Source organism: Sus scrofa, chromosome 5 (genome assembly GCF_054392235.1).
Source record: "Sus scrofa isolate SSC_HxYL_T2T_F1_AM1 chromosome 5, Sscrofa_HxYL_maternal_Yorkshire_Landrace_v2.0, whole genome shotgun sequence".
Taxonomy (NCBI): domain Eukaryota; kingdom Metazoa; phylum Chordata; class Mammalia; order Artiodactyla; family Suidae; genus Sus; species Sus scrofa.
The window spans coordinates 6,978,932-6,996,248 of NC_139387.1; the positions used below are offsets into that span (position 1 = coordinate 6,978,932).

The 17,317-nt window shown below is 56.6% G+C and overlaps 2 protein-coding genes across 4 annotated transcripts in view; one reads left to right on the forward strand and one right to left on the reverse strand.

The window, feature by feature from the left end:
* The first annotated feature begins 2,529 nt into the window (after positions 1-2,529).
* POLR3H (RNA polymerase III subunit H) lies at positions 2,530-16,572 on the forward strand. Of its 2 annotated transcripts, none has more exons than XM_001929133.6 (6): positions 2,530-3,023; positions 6,150-6,246; positions 12,427-12,513; positions 12,918-12,981; positions 14,311-14,512; positions 15,270-16,572. In XM_001929133.6, the coding sequence occupies exons 1-6, from the start codon at positions 2,913-2,915 to the stop codon at positions 15,321-15,323; spliced, it is 615 nt and encodes a 204-aa protein (XP_001929168.1). In that variant the 5' UTR covers positions 2,530-2,912; the 3' UTR covers positions 15,324-16,572. The 2 variants fall into 2 exon arrangements, with proteins under 2 accessions (XP_001929168.1, XP_013837476.1); XM_013982022.3 differs by lacking the exon at positions 2,530-3,023 and adding an exon at positions 4,516-4,701.
* The window catches only part of ACO2 (aconitase 2), a 56,881-nt gene continuing 55,993 nt past the window's right edge, over positions 16,430-17,317 (reverse strand). The window contains exon 18 of one of the 2 annotated variants that reach the window (XM_085024737.1): positions 16,430-16,960. In XM_085024737.1, coding sequence (XP_084880863.1) covers positions 16,823-16,960 — 138 coding nt within the window. In that variant the 3' untranslated portion in view covers positions 16,430-16,822. 2 annotated transcript variants of the gene reach the window in all.

Consider the following 17,317-nt stretch of genomic DNA (forward strand, 5'->3'; position numbering starts at 1 on the left):
AGGCCTATAAATAAAAATATAGATGCTGGGAAGGCCAAATTCGGTCCCTGCAGCCAAACTCATGGAAAGATCCCTATTGGTGTGAAATCAGCAAGGTGAAGCACCATGCATTTCTTTTTTCGTTGTTGTTCTTTTTTTTTCATTTATAATGATTTTTATTTTTTCCATTATAGCTGGTTTACAGTGACCATGCATTTCTGAGTGCCTCTATCATATACTCCAAGTCTCTTTTTATTTGTTTAAATTTTTATTTGACTAAAACATGGCAGTGAGGAGCTCCCGCTGTGGTGCAGTGGGTTAATGATGGGACTTGTCTCTGTGGTGTTGCTGATTTGATCCTCGGGCCACCATAATGGGTTAAAGATCTGGTGCCTGTGGTGTAAGGCTGTGGCATGGATCCAATCCCTGGCCCAGGAACATCCATATGCCATGAATGTAGTCTAAAAAGGAAAACAAAAAACCAAAAAACCACAATGCAGTGTATGCAACTAGAGATTATCATATGATGTGAAGTCAGAAAGAGAAAGACAAATACCGTATGATATCACTTACATGCAAAATCGAAAATATGACAAATGGGAGTTCCCCTGTGGCTCAGTAGGTTAAGGATCTGGTGTTTTCACTGCAGTGGCCTGGGTTGCTGCTGTGGCTCGGGTTCAATCCCTGGCCCAGGAACTTCCACATGCCATGGTAGGCATGGCCAAAGATAAAATAAACTAAACTATGGCGAATGAATGAAACTATCTGCAAAACAGAAAGAGGCTCACAGACACAGAGAACAGACTTGAGGTCGCCAAGGGGAAGGGGGCTGGGAAAGAGACGGAGCAGGAGGTTGGGGTTAGCAAATGTAAGCTATTATACATAGAATGGATAAACAACAGGGAACTATATTCAATATCCTATGATAAACCATAGGAAAAGTATATTTTAAAAAGAATGTGTGTTTATAACTGAATCACTTTGCTGTGCAGCAGAAATTAACACAATATGGAAAATCAACTATACTGCAATGGGAGTTCCTGTTGTGGCACAGCGGAAACAAATCTAACTGGTAACCATGAGGTTGCTGGTTCGATCCCTGACCTCACTCAGTGGTTAAGGATCTGGCGTTGCCGTGAGCTGTGGTGTAGGCTGCAGACACGGCTCAGATTCTGCATTGCTGTGGTTGTGGCGTAGGCCGGCAACTGTAGCTCCAATTAGACACCTAGAATGGGTACTTCTATATGCTGGGGTTGTGGCCGTAAAAAGCAAACAAACAAACAAAAACTATACTGCAGTAAGAAATGACAAAACAAGACACTGCAGTGTAGAGTTCACTTGTGGGGCAGTGGGTTAAGGATCTGGCATTGTCACTGCAGCGGTTGGGATAGGTGCTGTGGCTTGGGTTCCATCTCTGACCCAGGGAACTTCCACATGCCACAGGCATGGCCAAAACCAAACAGACAAGAACACCCCCCCCCCCCCCCCGCTGCAGTGTATTTCCATGAAGGCTGCGTACTGTACAGATTTGCATGGGGCCCACTTCCACCACTTAGCAGCCCATGACCTTAGACAAGGTATGGAAATTTTTTTTTTTTTTTGTCTTTTTGCCATTTCTTGGGCCGCTCTCGCAGCATATGGAGGTTCCCAGGCTAGGGGTCTAATTGGAGCTGTAGCCGCCGGCCTACACCACAGCCACAGCAACGGTGGATCCGAGCCGCATCTGCAACCTACACCACAGCTCACGGCAACTCCAGATCCTAAACCCACTGAGCATGGCCAAGGATCGAACCCGCAATCTCATGGTTCCTAGTCGGATTCGTTAACCACTGCGCCACAACGGGAACTACAAGGTATGAAATTCTTTTAGTCCAAGCCCATGTTAGCTATCACATGAAGATGAGTGAGACTGGAATGTGGTGAGACAGAACAAACCAGGGCTGGAGGAGTGGACAATGACAAGACCACGCAGGGCCTTGTGAGCTATGATAAAGATTTTGGACCTTATTGCTAATTCAAAGGTAAATCAGTAAGGGTTTTTTGGTTTTGGGTTTTTTTTTGTTTTTTTTTTTGTTTTTTTTTTGGTCCCAATTTATTATCCCTTTTCAACTGAGATGTAATCTGAATTACAAGTAAATGCAAAGATCTTAAGTCTTGAGGTCGACGAGTTTTGACAACTGTCTACACCTGTGTAACCACCGGCGAAAAGAAGATACAGAACATTTCTATCATCCTATAAAGGTCTCGCCTGCTCCTTTCCAGCCCAGTGTCCCCGATTCCAGAGTATTGAAGGGTCTAGGCATACTGTGTTTGCATTTGGAAGGGCTGGCTGCGGCGTCGAGGTAGGCCTGAGCCAGGAGAGTACTGCACAGGTCAAGCAGAGGCGGCCCGGTGGCACAGAGGTCGCCTAGCAACCTGAAAGCGTTGCCTGGGATTGACGATTCCACGCAGGCGGAAGGGGTGGCCCCGTCCCGAGCAGACCGGTACGTAGCCCCGCCTCGCGACGGGGCGGACCGAAGCTTCTTATTGGTCGGTCTCCCGGAAGCTACCGGATTTGGACTATCGTCCGTAGTAGTGCTGCTGGCGTGGGTCCGCGGTGCGTGGCGGCGGCACGTGGTGCGTAGTGCGTGGTGTGTGTGGCTTGACTGGGCTGCGCGCCCCTCCCGCGCGACCAGGAGGTCCTCCCCGTGGAGCCTCAGCTTCCTCTGCTTGCAGTAGAGGAGCACGCCCCTTACGGAGATACCCTGGGCCCCGGCTTCCAGCTCCGTTGCCGACCTGGGGGGCTCCGGGACTGGGACCGACAGAGCGGGCTCCGGCATCCCCGCCGCCCCGTCAGCGACTGGGACCGACAGAGCGGGCTCCAGCATCCCCGCCGCCCCAGGTGTCTGTGCGTGACTGACACTCGCGTTCCCAGAGTCCCCCGCGCAGGCGGGATGTTTGTCCTGGTGGAGATGGTTGACACCGTGCGGATACCCCCGTGGCAGTTTGAGAGGAAGCTCAACGACTCTATTGCCGAGGAGCTGAACAAGAAATTGGCCAACAAGGTACTGACTGGGTCCATGGGGTCGCTGGCCGGCCTTGGCCGGAGAGGGCCCAGCGCTGCTTACTTGCCCGCTTTCGGCCTGTCGGTGCCAAGCCTCGGCCTTGGGCAAGTAGCCTTGCTCGGTTTCTTCACCTGTGCATGGGATAGGGGTAATCCTTACCCCACAAGAATGTTGGAGGGAATCAAAAGAAAAACTGGGCTTGAAAAAAAGGCCGTCGTGGAGTTGCCGTCATGGCTTAGCGGAAACGAACCTGACTAGTATCCTTGAGGACACAAGTTCGATCCCTGGCCGCAGTGGGTTAAGGATCCAGCGTTGCTGTGAGCTGTGGTGTAGGTCGCAGACGCGGCTTGAATTTGACGTTGCTGTGGCTGTGGTGTAGGCTCCGATTTGACCCCTAGCCTGGGAACTTCCATATGCCGCGGGTGCAAAATGACCAAAAAAGGGGGGGGGAGGGGGAAGGCCGTTGCAAGTGGGAAGTGCTAGAATCCACCCTTCCGAATTACTTTGCTTTTTTTTTTTTTTACTTTTTTAGGGCCTCATTCGCGGCATATGGAGGTTCCTAGCCTAGGCGTTGAATCAGAGCTACAGCTGCCGGCCTACGCCACAGCCACAGCAATGCCAGATCCCAGCCGCTGTCGGCAACCTACACCACAACTGCAACGGTGTATTCTTAACCTGCTGAGCAAGGCCAGGGATCACACCTGCAACCTCATGGTTCCTAGTTGGATTCATTTCCGCTGCGCCACGATGGGAACTCCTTACTTTGCAATTTGGGGCAGGTCATTTACCCCATTTGGGCTTCAGTTTCCATTTGTAAAATGGAAATAATAATTGCTGTCCAACCATCCATTGTTTCTGGGAAGGTGGATGGTAGTTTAAAGTTGGCTGTCACGTTTATTTCTGCAAAAGAACGCTTGTGCACCTTTTATGTGCCAGGCCTGCATGCCTTAGTGCCAAGTCGTCAGAGGCCTTCCCACTGCCTTTTCTTTTCTTTTTTTTCTTTTTTTTTTGTATTTTAGGGCCACACCCATGGCATATGGAAGTTCCTAGGCTAGGGGTTGAATCAGAGCTGCAGCTGCCAGCCTACACCACAGCCACAGCAACAAGGGATCCGAGCCATGTCTGGGACCTACACCACAGCTCACAGCAACACCGGATCCTTAACCCTCTGAGTGAGGCCGGGGATCAAACCCAAGTCCTCATGGTTACTAGTCGGGTTCGTCAGCACTGAGCCGCAGCAGTAACTCCCTCTCATTTTTTTTTTTGCTGGCCCGGCCCTCGGCGTGCTGAAGTTGGCAGTCCAGGGATTGAACCTGTGCCACAGTAGTGACAATTCCAGGTCCTTAGCCCCTGAGGTAGTAGGGAATTCCTGTTTAGTTGATTTCTGTTTTTCTCTTTCCCTCTCCGTGAGAGCATGAACTCTTGTCTTCTTCCCCTCTGTCCCCCATATTTACGTAAGTGTTTATTGAACGAATAAAACAGACAAGCTTTTGCTCTGTAGTCTCGTGGGAAAAGCAGATGTGAGCAAGCGATTCCCACAGTTGAGTGTCTTTAGACAAATTGAGCTAAATGCTATGAAAACAGGTGTTCGCGAACCCATGGAATGACAGAATTTCACCTGCAGTGAGGGAGACAAGAGGCTTTATTAGGAAGGTGATGCTTGAGCTGGGATCTGATGGTGAGAAAGAACTAATTTAGCAGATTTGTCTTGGAGGACACTTCAGGGCAAAGCGTAGAGCTGGGCAAAGACACTTCTGGAAGCAGAAACAGCGTGTGCAAAGGCCCTGTGGCAGGAGGGAGTCTCGCACCTAACATGGCATGGAGGAGGCTGGTGTGGCCTGAGCAGAGGAGGGGGGAGCCAGGCTGGAACTGGGCCCGTGGGCCTTGATCAAGTAATGACCTTCATCTGTAGAACAGCAGGAGGTAATAGGCTGAGGAGGAGCCAGCGGGAGGAAGATTGGCTGGTTTGAAACAGGAGGCAAGTCTCTTCCATAGAGGCTTAAGTCGCAGAAGATGGGGGGTACAGACCTGGGGGGAGTTGTTGGTGGAGAGAACACAGGGAGTCCTTAGTGGATGGTGTCTGGTTACTTTGTGAGGTAGGAGAGGGGGCCGCTAAGGGGACAAAGAAAAGATGTGAAATGACCAAGAAGGGAGTGTAGTCCCTTTGTGCCACACGTCCTTCAGTGACCTGTTGGGACAAGTATTTCCGTATTTAATCATTTGAGAGGAGGCTGTCCAGCCAAGGTCCCGTTGTGCTTCCAAAACCAGCCATTCTCTGTGCCTCATGGTGGTGAGGTCTGGCCAGGACTTTGAGTCCTCTGAGCTTCTTGCTGAGCCTTGAACAGTCTGGCGTGGTCTCTAATTCGGGGATGGTGACGCTGGTGTCAGATAGGCAGACACCAGTGGCCCGTCCTTTGGAGTAGCACGAGGTGGACATGGGGCATGGGACGTCCTCTGCCTGTTTTCTGCCCCGTCTCAGGGCCTCCCGTGTGTCACTCTGCCGGCCCCAGTCCCTGTTTTTTTTTTTTTTTTTTTTTTTGATAGGCAAGAAATAGATTTATTAGGATAGGACACTTGTGAGAGATGCAAGCGGGCAGGCACGGAAGCTCTGCTCCCCAGCCCCAGTCCCTGTTGCCACATTTCTGTGTCTGAGACTTTGTGAGCTGAGCGGCGATAGCTGTGGCTCTGACACTGAACCGTCTGCTCTAGAATGGACTCGGGACCTTAGAAAGTGTAGGTGGAACTGATTCTTCTTGGTAATGATCCTGAGCCTTGATTGAGGGTGGTTCTTTCTAGCAGGTGAGCTGGGTGCAGGCGAGGGCGTCACATCTGTTCTCTCTTGATTTAACAAGCCCACCGCCTGGTGTGTCCATTTTTGCAGATAGGGAAACTGAAGCCCAGCAAGTGACCTTGGCGGTCACACAGGGAGTCGTGGAGCTGCCATCGCAACCTGCGTCTCCCTTGTCACCCAGGCCCTGTGCATTGCAGAGCTCAGCATCCTACTGGGGTTGGGTTAACCAGCTGTAACACAGGGATGCCCTGGGCTGGGGGGAGGCCCCGAGTCAGGAGGGACTGTCCGGGGAGCTGGGCCCGAGCGTCACTGGGTGGGAACTTGGACACACACAGGTTGTATACAACGTGGGACTCTGCATCTGTCTGTTTGACATCACCAAGCTGGAGGATGCCTACGTGTTCCCTGGGGACGGCGCGTCACACACCAAAGGTAAGTACCCGCTCCTCCCGGGCGTTGGGTTTCTCGGGGCTGTTTTCAGTCGGGGGAGGGGGTCCTGGTCTGGGGGTTGGGAGACCTGGGGCCTAGTCCTGACTCTGCCAGGAACTTCCTGGGTGATCCTAGGCGGAATCTTCCCCTCTCTGGGCCTCGGTTTCCCACCTGTAAGAAAGGGGACGTAGACCAGGTGGTTCTCAAGGCCTCTGCAGCTCTGAGACTGTGGTTCTGTGTCCCCTGTGGTCTCATGTGTGATTGAGCCCTGCTCTGTCTGGCTCTTAGGCTGCTCAGGTAGGGGTGTGTGGCCAGACAACGGGAGACACTTGGAGTTGTCACTGCCAGGTTAAAAGTGGGGAGAGCAGAGTTCCCGTGGTGGCTCAGTGGTAATGAACTGACTAGTATCCATGAGGACGTGGGTTCAGTCCCTGGCCTCCATCAGTGGGTTAAGGATCCGGCGTTGCTGTGAGCTGTGGTGTAGGTCACAAGTGCGGTTTGGATCCCACGTTGCTGTGGCTGTGGTGTAGGCTGGAGGGTACAGCTCTGATGGGACCCCTAGCCTGGGAACCTCCATATGCTGCACCTGTGGCCCTAAAGAGCAAAAAAAAATTAAATTTAAAAATTAAACACAAATCGGGAGAGCAGAGGGGAGCCCAGTTACCCCTCTTGGAGGGGGTGGGAGACTTTGAGGGGCCCCAGGACATAATGGTTAAAAGTATGCCCTCCAGGGAGTGACCATTGTGGCTCAGCAGGTTAAGAACCCAACTGGTTTCCACGAGGATGTGAGTTTGACCCCCGTTCACTGGGTTAGGGATCCAGTGTTGCTGTGAGCTGTGGTGTAGGTCGCAGGCGAGGCTTGGTTCCCCAGTTGCTGTGGCTGTGGTGTAGGCTGACAGTTGCAGCTCTGAGTCAAACCCTAGCCTGGGGACTTCCATTTGCTGCAGATGCAGCCCTGAAAAACCAAAACAACACAAAAAAGTATGGCCTTTGGGTTTAAATCCCAGCTCTGCTACTTACTTGCTGTGTGTCCTGAGCAGAACATGTAACCTCTCTGTGCCTCTTTTTGTCTTTGGTAAAATGCAGTTAACAGTAGGCCTTCTCTTATAGGACTGTGGTGAAGATTACTACGGAAATACATGCAAAGCTCTTAGGCCAGGACCCTGGCACTGTGCGCGTGCTCAATGGCTCATGTACTTGAATCGTTGCTCCCGATTCTGTGGTTCTCTGGGCCGGCTTGGCTTGTGCTGGAGGGTGTGGGGTGTCTGGTGGTTGGCAGACTGGTTGGGTGGGGGGCCGGGGCTGGACTGCCCATCTCTGCTGCTGAGTATCTCTGGTCTCATCCTTCAGGAGGCCTACTCGCACCAAAGCACAGCCGGAGCCCCAGGGCACAAAGGCTGTTCAGGCCTCTGCTTATGTCCCATTGGCCAAAGCGGGTCATGTGGCCGAGGCCAGCGCCCAGGGATGGAGGAGCAGGCTCCCTCTGGATGGGAGGCTGCAGTCACACGGCCAAGGGGTGTGCACCCTGGGTCGAGGGGTGGTCACGAGACCTGGAGGGAGGGAGGGTCACCTCGAGGCGAGCGCTGGGGAGGAAGTGGGGCCTTCTCTCTCCTGCCTGGACCAAACCAAATCAGAGCAGAGGGCAGGGGCGCCTTCGGGGTGGTTCGGGGCCTCAGGGTGGAGGCCCGCTCTCGCCGTCAGCTCACCCGCCTGTCCTGCACCCGCTGAGTCAGAGGCTCTGGCCTGGGGAGCCCGGTGGTGGGCACGCGAGGCCACGTCCAGGGAGCCCTGCCCTCGCCTGTCCTGGGGGGTCAGCCTCGGCACAGAGCTGTCCGAGCTTTCCAGAACGTGCCGCGCGGCTGCCTGGTGTGCGGCTGCAGGGGCGCAGTCCACGCGGGCGGCTGCGCGGGGCGAGGGCGGCTCCGTCAGCCGCAGAGGGAGACTCGAGAGCCTCGTTTGCGGAGAAGGACGCCTTCGAGCTGAGCCGGCTCTGGCGTTGGACGGGCCCGGCTGTCCAGGAGGCAAGTGGTGAGGGGCTCAGAATGTGAAGAAAAACCCAGAAAAAAGTTCCGTCTCAGGAAGTGGCGTCCACTCATTTGGTGGTTTCTGCTCCTGGCAGGACTTCTGGCAGGTGCTCTCCCCCCTCACGCCCCTTGGCCCTGGTCCCCCGTGTTCTTGGGGACGAGGTACCGAGTAAGTGGAGCGCTGGGTTAGGCCTGGCACACGGATCCGGATTTGAATTCTGGCTCTCCCCCCCTCCCCGGCTCCATGGGGACCTTGGGCAGGTAACTGCCTTCCTCAGCCTCAGTGTCTTCATCTGTAAAATGGGATTAACACGCGCGCCTCTAAGGCTCCTCATGGTCCCTCAAGTGTGGAGCAGGGTGAGGTGTGTTGTGTGGTAGGGATCAGTTGTCAGGCTTCGGGGCCCACCCCGAGCCCAGGCCCCGCTCCCACCACTGCCCACCAGGCCTGTGGCCGAGGGGGGAGTGGGGTGGGTGGGTGGGTGTGTGCGTGTGCACGCGCGCATGTGCTTCACCCGGCCTCTGCCTTCGCTTAGAGGGTTGTTCATTTACCAGTCGACCTCTAGTTCGTTCTAGGACTGCTTGTACCTGGGGCACATGCCCTCTCTCGGGTCTGGAGAAATGGTACAGCAGTAGGAGTCCCTGCCTCACACAGCGATTGCGAGTGAACCAGAACAACCGTGGGAAGCCTTTGGTTGCTGCCTGGCACACGGCAAGTGTCATGAGATGCCAGCCTCTGATCTGTGCCCCTGGCCCTGATCGGCCAGCCTTACCCCACTTAGGGCACCTTGACATGGCACCAGCCCCATGTTCTCTGTGCCCTCAGGTCAGCTAGACCCGGTGCCCGCCTGCTGCCCTCGCCTGTGGCCAGCTTAGGGCCGCCCTGGACTCTGGAGCGGCCTGTCTGTGCTCACCGTTTGCTTTGTTCTTTTTCCTTTTTTCAGAAGTTATGATAAAACATAGGTAACGTAGAATTTGTCACTTTAACGACTTTTAGTGTCTAGTTCAGTGGCATTCAGGACATTTCCTTCATTGTGCGCCATCACCACCATCCACCTCCAGAACTTTCTTCTCTTCTAAGACTGAATCTCTCTCACACTAAAGAGCAGCCCCCCGCCCAGCCCTGGCCACCGGCGATCTGCTTTCCGTCGGTGAATTCGGCTGCTCCAGGCACCTCATGTGGGGGATCGTGCTGTTGGTCCTTTGAAGAAACTCTCTACGTCCTAAAGCAACTTGCTATCCTGGGACAAAGGTTGTTCGAGCCCACACCTAAGGACGGGTCTTTGTCTTCTTACTGGTCCTTCAGACCCATCCTTTTTGACTTTCCAGGCTTCCTACCTGCAGGTGAAACATCCCTAGAGCATCAGGTGGGGCCCTCGGGAGGTGGCCCCCAGCACAGCACTATCCACCTGGCCCTCCAGCTGGTCTCTGGCCTCCTTTATAATTTTTAATTAAGATATAATTCATATACCATAAAATTCACCCCCCCCTTTTGTTGGCCGTGCTCAGGTCAGATTGATCCCCAGCCACAGCAGTGACAACACCTGATCCTTAACCTGCTGACCACCAGGGAACTCCAGAATTGACCCTTTTAAAGCATAGAACGCAGTGGCTGGTATAGTCACAGAATTGTACGGCTGTCACCGTTGTCTCATTCCAGAACAGTTTTTCGTTCGTTCGTTCGTTCTTTCGGTCTTTTTAGGGCTACCCCCACGGCTCATGGAGGTTCCCAGGCTAGGGGTCAAATTGGAGCTGCAGCTGCCAGCCTACACCACAGCCACAGCAATGCCAGGTCTGAGCTGCGTCTGCAACCTACACCACAGCTCATGGCAATGCCGGATCCTTAACCTACTGAGCGAGGCCAGGGATTGAACCTACATCCTCATGGACACTAGTTGGGTTCGCTTCCACTGAGCCGTGGTGGGAACTGCCTCAGAACAGCTTCATCACCCCAAAAAGAAACCCCGGGGAGAGAGACGGACCGGGTGTTTGGGATTGGCACCTGCGTGGTGTACTTCTTTACGGAACGATGGTCTGCTGGATGGCGCAGCTGGTTTTGCTCAGTGCTTGTGACAACCTTTATGGGAGAAGAATCTGAAAAGAATGGAAACGTGCATGTATAACTGAATCACTTGGTTGCACAGCAGAAATTAACATTGTAGATCAACTGTACTTCAGCAAAACATTGCAAAATGAAAAAAAACTGTAGTAAACCATTAAAAAAAAAAATGGAGTTCCCTGATAGTCTAGTTGGTTAAGGATCTGGCCTGGTATTTGTCACTGTTGTGGCTCAGGTCACTGCTACGGGGTGGGCTCGATCCCTGGCCCGGAAACTTCGCATGCCACGAGTGTGGGCAAGAAAAGAACTAAAAAAATATATATGTGTGTATGTGTGTGTATATGTGTGTGTACATATGTATATGTGTATATATATGTGTGTGTGTATATGTGTGTGTGTGTGTATAAAGAAACCCCATATCCATCAGCAGTTATCCCCCTCCCCGCTTGGCTCGTCCCTGGCAGCCATCAGTATATGCTTTCTGTGTCTGGATTTGCCTATTCTGGACGTTTCATATGAACAGAATCCTATAAGATGTGACCTTTTTAAAAAATTTTTATTATAGTTGGTTTACATTGTTCTGTCAATTTCTGCTGTCCAGCAAAGTGCCCCAGACACGCACACACACACGTATACATTCTTTCTCTCATGTTAAGATGCGGCCTTTTGTGACTGGCTGATTTTGTGCAGCACAGTGTCTGCAAGGTTCATCCATGTTGTTGCCTGTGTCGGTACTTTATTCCTTTTTGAGGCCATCGTATGGACGTGTCACATTTTGCTTATCCTGTCACCTGTCGAATGGGCATGTGGGTTGCTCGCCGTTTGCTTTTGGATGTGCTTGTTCCCGACTCGAGTCCCTGAGCACAGGATCATGTAGTGTCCTGCACCCGTAAGCCCAGTGCCCAAACTAGGCCTGGCACAGATCTGGCAGAAGCTCTGTGGGGCCTTTCTTAAGCTGAATGGATGTTGGGATGGACAGGGGACAGAGTTTTTCTATACTGTGTGTGGTGACATCTGCCCTCGGCTGCTCCATCGGGGTCAGCCTGAGCCTCTCCCCTCTGGGTGATGCCCAGGCTTGCGTGTGTCTCCCCACAGGGACGGAGGGGGCACCAGCTGCCCCCTCTCCTTTCCCGCCTGGTGGAGCCCTGTGGAAGCAGCCTGGCAGGGATCTAGGGGTCAGGTGGTCCCTGCTGTCCCCAGGGTGAGGCTGGCAGACCAGGCAACTGAGGGTGCTGGTAGCAGAAGCTGTCTGAGGAAGGTAGGTTCAACTCCGAGGCCCTGTCTGGTGGTTTAGAGACCTGAAGTCCTCTGCTGGCGGAACAGCTGAGTGGCTGGGAGCAGGTTCTCAGCCTCTCTGAGCCACTTCCTCACGCACAGAGGTGGGTTGTGATGGGCACTGGGCGACTGACAGGGGGAGCCTCATGGTCGTTCTCTAGCCCTGGCCGTGTTCAGGCCCCAGACGCTGCCTCCGGGGCTCTCGGCCGGGGCGGGAGTGATGCAGAGATGGCCTTGGCCAGGCCACGGAGTCGGTGTGTGATGTGGGCATAGACCTCACCTGTGTTTTCCTTGGAGTCAGGTGAGTGGGGACAGCAGGACCTGAGAACCCGCAGAGGCATTTTTGCTGCATTATTGGCCCCAGTTTCAGGGCATTTTTAGCATTTTGTGCCAGGTCAGAGTTGCGCCTGGGGCAGACTTGGCCAATCAGCAGGACGGGGAGCTTGTTTCCAAACCTGGTTCTCTTTGCCGTTGCTTCTGCCCTCGTTAGAATTTAAAGGAGAGCCTGGAGGACGGTTGGGATTGACTTTGGAGTCATCGCTGGCCCAGAATCTGGGCTCAGGCGTGACTCATCTCATGGATTTGGCAGCCAGGCCTCAGTTCCAAGGCCAGTGCTGCTGGCCTCTTATGAGGGTCAGGCTGTGGCCTTGCAGGAGGTGGGGGTGAGCCGACAGGTCCAGGCCCACAGGGGCGCCTGGCCTGGGCTCTGGGGGGACACTGGGCCGCGTACTGTGAGTAAACGTGGCCACCAGAAAGTGCGGGCTGCCAGAGGCAAAGCCGCTGATCCTGGTGGCCCGCATGTCACCAACCCGCTGTCTTGGCTTCCAGTTCACTTTCGCTACGTGGTGTTTCACCCGTTCCTGGACGAGATCCTGATTGGGAAGATCAAGGGCTGCAGCCCGGAGGGCGTGCACGGTAACGCGGGCCCCGAGTCCTCAGAGGGGCCCTGGGAGCACGGCAGGGACAGGTGGCCTGGCCAGCCCGCCTCCCGTTAGCTTCTGTGCTGGGCTGCGTGGTCCGGGGAGGGGTCAGACACTGAAGCGGAACCTTCCCAAGTGGTCTGAGTAGCTGTGAGCGAGGGGGACACGCAGTCCCCTCGTGTGACAGGGAGGACCTCGGCCAGCTGGGGGCCCTCACCAGGTGGCACAAGTCAGGACCCCGGGGCGGGCGTTGGAGCTGGCAGAGGCGACTCAGTCCTCGGGTCTGCTGCTCCCCGCGCCCGGCAGGGGAGGGGCCAGAGCTCCTTGGGCAGCACACGTGACAGGGACTTGCCTGTCGCCGCGAGCCCTGTCCCAGGCTGTCCCCTGTGTGTCTTCCAGTCTCTCTAGGGTTCTTTGATGACATTCTCATCCCTCCGGAGTCGCTGCAGCAGCCGGCCAAGTTGTATCCTCCCAAGGTTAGAGTGGGTCACAGAGGAGCCCTGGGTGGCCCTCAAGCTGGCCCTGGGTCTGGTGGCCTGATGCCGCTGGCCTCTGCCTCCTCCTCCGGGCTGCATTTTGCTCTGGGGGCGCCGGCCGGCCTGTGCGTCCCCCACGGACCGTGGTGTTTCCACACCTGTGCCTTCGTCTGGGCCGTCAGGCCTGGTTCCAGCTCCTTCGCTTAGGTCGTCGCCTCAGGAATCCTCTCCAAGGTCACCTCCCTCTAGAGGTCCGCCCGGCTGGCCCACCTCCCCTCCTCTGCTCGAGGGCTTGGCTCTGCGGGTCCTGGGCTGGTTTAAGATCCCCTTGCTGGCTTCTCCCGTTGTCCCTGTCCCAGCACCCTGTGCACGGGGTTGCTGTTTCTGTGGGTGTCACTGAGCCTGCCCACTGGGAGGGACCCCACCTGTCCCGCTGCACCCACAGTGCCCACATGGGACTGAGGAGAGGCAGGACCCACCTGCGGGGCTGCTGCTGGAGGGCAGCCTGGCCCTTCAGTGTGGACTCTGTGGATGCGGGCACCCGGGCTGTGTAGGGATCCCGGTGTGCCTGTGTGTGTGCAGGTGTGTGCTCACGCGTGTCTAGCTGGTTGGGCCGGGGCAGAGTTTCCAGGGTTTTTGACTCTGGAACTTGTCAGGAAACCTGGCCCAGGCTGGCTGGTCCCTTGGGCTGGTGACCTCCCCTCCCGTGTGTCCTCCGGAAGCTGGCAAAGCCCTGCACTGCCTGCTGGTCAGAGCGCGCAAGGCCCGGAGATGGGCCTGGCGCTGGGCACAAGGTGTGGCCAGCTCAGCTGTGCTCGGGCCACCACGGGTCCCTGGAAAGCACTTTCCTCGTGTGCTGTTTGACTGCCTCCCCGCTGAGCCCTGGAGGGTAGGCCGTGCTGCAGGTGCTGCTTTCGCCAAGGGGACCCGAGGCCTCGGGAGCTTGGGCCTGGGCCCTGGTGGGTGGCGGAGCTGAGAGGCCTCGCGGGCCCCAAGGGGCTGGGGTCATTCCACATTGAGAGGCCAGCTGGGCTCTGCTCTGGCGCCTCCTTCCTGCTGTGTTGCGTGGTGCCAGCCGCACGTGGGCCCAGCCTGGGTCCCTGCGCTGCGGACCTCTGGCTGCTCCCTGTGGGCCCGGGGCTGGCCCGACCCGGCCTGGCCTCCTGCACCTGGGCCGGGCCTGTTTCTGTGACTTTGCAGACACAGCAAGCTCGGCCTGGGATTGGGTTTCCTGGGGGTGGGCGCCTTGGGAGGAACCCCCAGCCGCAGGGCTCCCCTGCGCCCTGGTTGTTGCCTTGACCCTGCGCCCTGCCCAGCGACGAAGCAGAGCAGGTGTGGGTGTGGGAGTACGAGACGGAGGAGGGGGCGCACGACCTGTACATGGACACTGGCGAGGAGCTCCGCTTCCGGGTGGTGGACGAGAGCTTCGTGGACACGTCCCCCACGGGGCCCAGCTCGGCCGAGGCCGCCTCGTCCAGCGAGGAGCTGCCAAGGAAGGAGGCTCCATACACGCTTGTGGTGAGCTGTGCGACGCCCCCGTTCGAACCGCGGGAGGACCCGCCAGACCCCATCCCCCCATGGCGGTCACCTCTCCCTGGGTGACCTGCGGGCCCGGCAGGGACCCACGCAGCAGGGTCAGGGCTGCCGTGGCTCTTGGGAAGGGGGGTGAGTCTGACCCCTGCCCACGAGAGAGGGACGAGGCTGCTGATCAAGGGGCTGAGGCAGAAACCAAGAGAAAGACTTCAGGGTGGGGTGACCCTCGGAGCTGGTGGCAGGGACAGCCATTTCTGACCGGGTCCCTTTTGTCTTTTACCCTCATGGAGCCAGTGACACATGACAAAAGGGGGACCTCAGGGGCCTGCTGGTAGGGTTTTCTGGTATTCATATGGGTGGCCCCGGGCATGCCCCCTCCATGTGTTTGGAGGCAGGGGCTCGGGGTCACACGGCCTCTCTGGCAGGACTAGACCCCAGGTGGCTTGGAAGGGCAGGCCAAGGACTGGTCTGCTGGTGCCTGTGTGTGTCGCCAGGTCTGGGGGCCGTGGCCCCAGTAAACCAGCATTTTCTGGACAGGCCTCAGGAGAGGCTGGAGGACAGGTGTCTGGACCAGTGGGGGTGCTGGTGTGGCTCCCAGATGTCCCCAGAGCCTCCTGATTGATTGGCACCAGCCCCACCCTCGCTTTAGCCTGTGCTGGGCTTGCTGGGTCCCTGGAGGGAGGGGCCCCTCTGCTGGAGGTGGCTCCAGCCCTGAAGGTGCCTGTTCCTCTACCCCCGGCAGGGATCCATTTGTGAGCCGGGCCTCGGCCTTCTCTCCTGGTGGACTAGCAGCTAGCCCTGCGCCTGGACAGTGGCCTGCGGCCGGCCCTGGAGACCACAGCGCTTCTGCGGATGCCGAGGAGTGGAGACCGTCCCTCACCAGGTTGTGGCCGCCCCCGACCTCCCAGAGCCGACGTCTCAGCCCGGTGGACCGCTGCCTCTCCGCAACAGCAAAGACATGTAATAAATGATGGACGAGCCACCCTGTCTCAATGATGTGAGGTCACCGGGTTGCCACAGCTGGCACAGCATGTCCTGCCTCACCCCAAATCACTTCTGGAGATGCTCCAGCCCCCGCAAGCAGGACTTGGGGGTTGAGAGGTCCAGGCGCCCTCAGGCCAGGCTCTGGACTGGCAGAGCTTGGCATAGCTGCCAGGTGCTGAGCCGGGTCTGACCTTGTAGGGCCAACCACCTTCCTTCCCACCAGCATGTGGACTCAGGAAAATGGAGGCGGTGGGCTTGGCTGGCCTAAGGGGGCGAGGGCTGGTGACCTGCTTTTGTGCCCCCACCAGCAGTACAGCAGGAAGCCTTGGGCCAGCTGTCACTCTCGGACTTCGGCCACACCAGGAACACCCTGTGGGTCTGTCTGCTGGTGATGCGGGATCCTGGCACCAGCAGGCGCCTCCTCGTTTATTCAGCAGAGTGGCTTTGCCAGACTCACTCCTGGCAGGACTGGGACATGGTCGGTCTGGTAGCACCACCAGATGTCTGTCAGGCCAGCCTTGTCCTGATGAAGGGGTCTCCCGGCTCAGGTTCAGGCGGACACGGGCCTGGAGGTGCTCCAGCGAGAGGAGCAGTTGCAGAACGGTGCCTGCTGCCACTTTGTGCTGGGGGGGGACAGTGCACAGAGGAATGGACGAGTTGTGACCTTGGACGTGGTGGCCTGTCTGTAAAATAGACACTCTGGGGCAACTCAATGCCCAGGGGAAGGGGGAGGCTCTATCTTGGGCCCACTCCCCAGCGCAGCTGGGAAGCTACTGTAATATTCGGGGGTAGGGAGGCGGCCTGGTAGGGCTGAAAGAAAAGTCCCAAGTGTGGTGACGGGTCCAGCTGTGGCGGGGCTGCCGGGCAGCCGTGGTAATGGAGTTGGTAATAGCACAGAGAAACCACCACTCACAGAGCAAGAGTCACTGGATTTAGATTCTTATTTTCTTTGCAAGAGCAAAAGGTTTCTTTAAAAATCCTTCAGCTACCAGTGAAATGATCAGGCAGGAGAAAAATTTAGATGGAAGTCTTATCATCAAAAATAAATACAGTTGCATGAAGCTGCTTAAGATCTGAATCAAACTAAAAACAGGAAGGCAAGGAGTTGAAACATTACGAACCTCGCCCCTGTCCCCAACTGGCGGCCACTCCGTGGGCCAAGGGAAGAGAGGGCCTGGCCGCACCCTCTCGGAGTGAAGCCGTGGCGGGATCAGCTCAGGTCCGGCTCTGATGACATGGACTGCACTTGGGACAGCGGAGCTGGGTCTGAAGAGCAGGACGGACGGTGGGCAGTGGTGGCAGAGCAGGGCCTTATTTCTGCTGCAGCTCCTTCATTCTGTTGAGGGCACTGCCGGCGCGGAACCACTCGATCTGGGTCTCGTTGAAAGTGTGGTTCAGCAGGATGGTCTCCTGGGTCCCGTTGGGGTGCTTGATGATGCACTTCAGGGGCTGTGAGGGAGGGGCAGGTGTGGGTGGGCTGCGGCTTGGGAATGTGGCCCCAGGTCGGCCAGGCCGTGGGAGGGCTGGGCCAGCAAGGCGGCCAAGTCCCAGGCTCGCTCTGGGCCTGGGGGGACCAAGGTTAAGACCTGGGCGGTTTAATGCCCAGAGTCCTGCTGGGCACGAGCTGGCGGCCTCTTAAGTGCGGAGCCTGGGCCAGCGAGCGGCCTGTAGGCGGGCCTGAGCTGGCTGCGCCCGCATCGCCAGGAAGGCGCAGCTCTCTGAACGGTGACTTGAACTGAAGGCCCCTTCTAGCGGGAACAAAGGCTCGTGGGAGGAGGTGCAGGTGGGGCCGGGTATAGAAGGAAG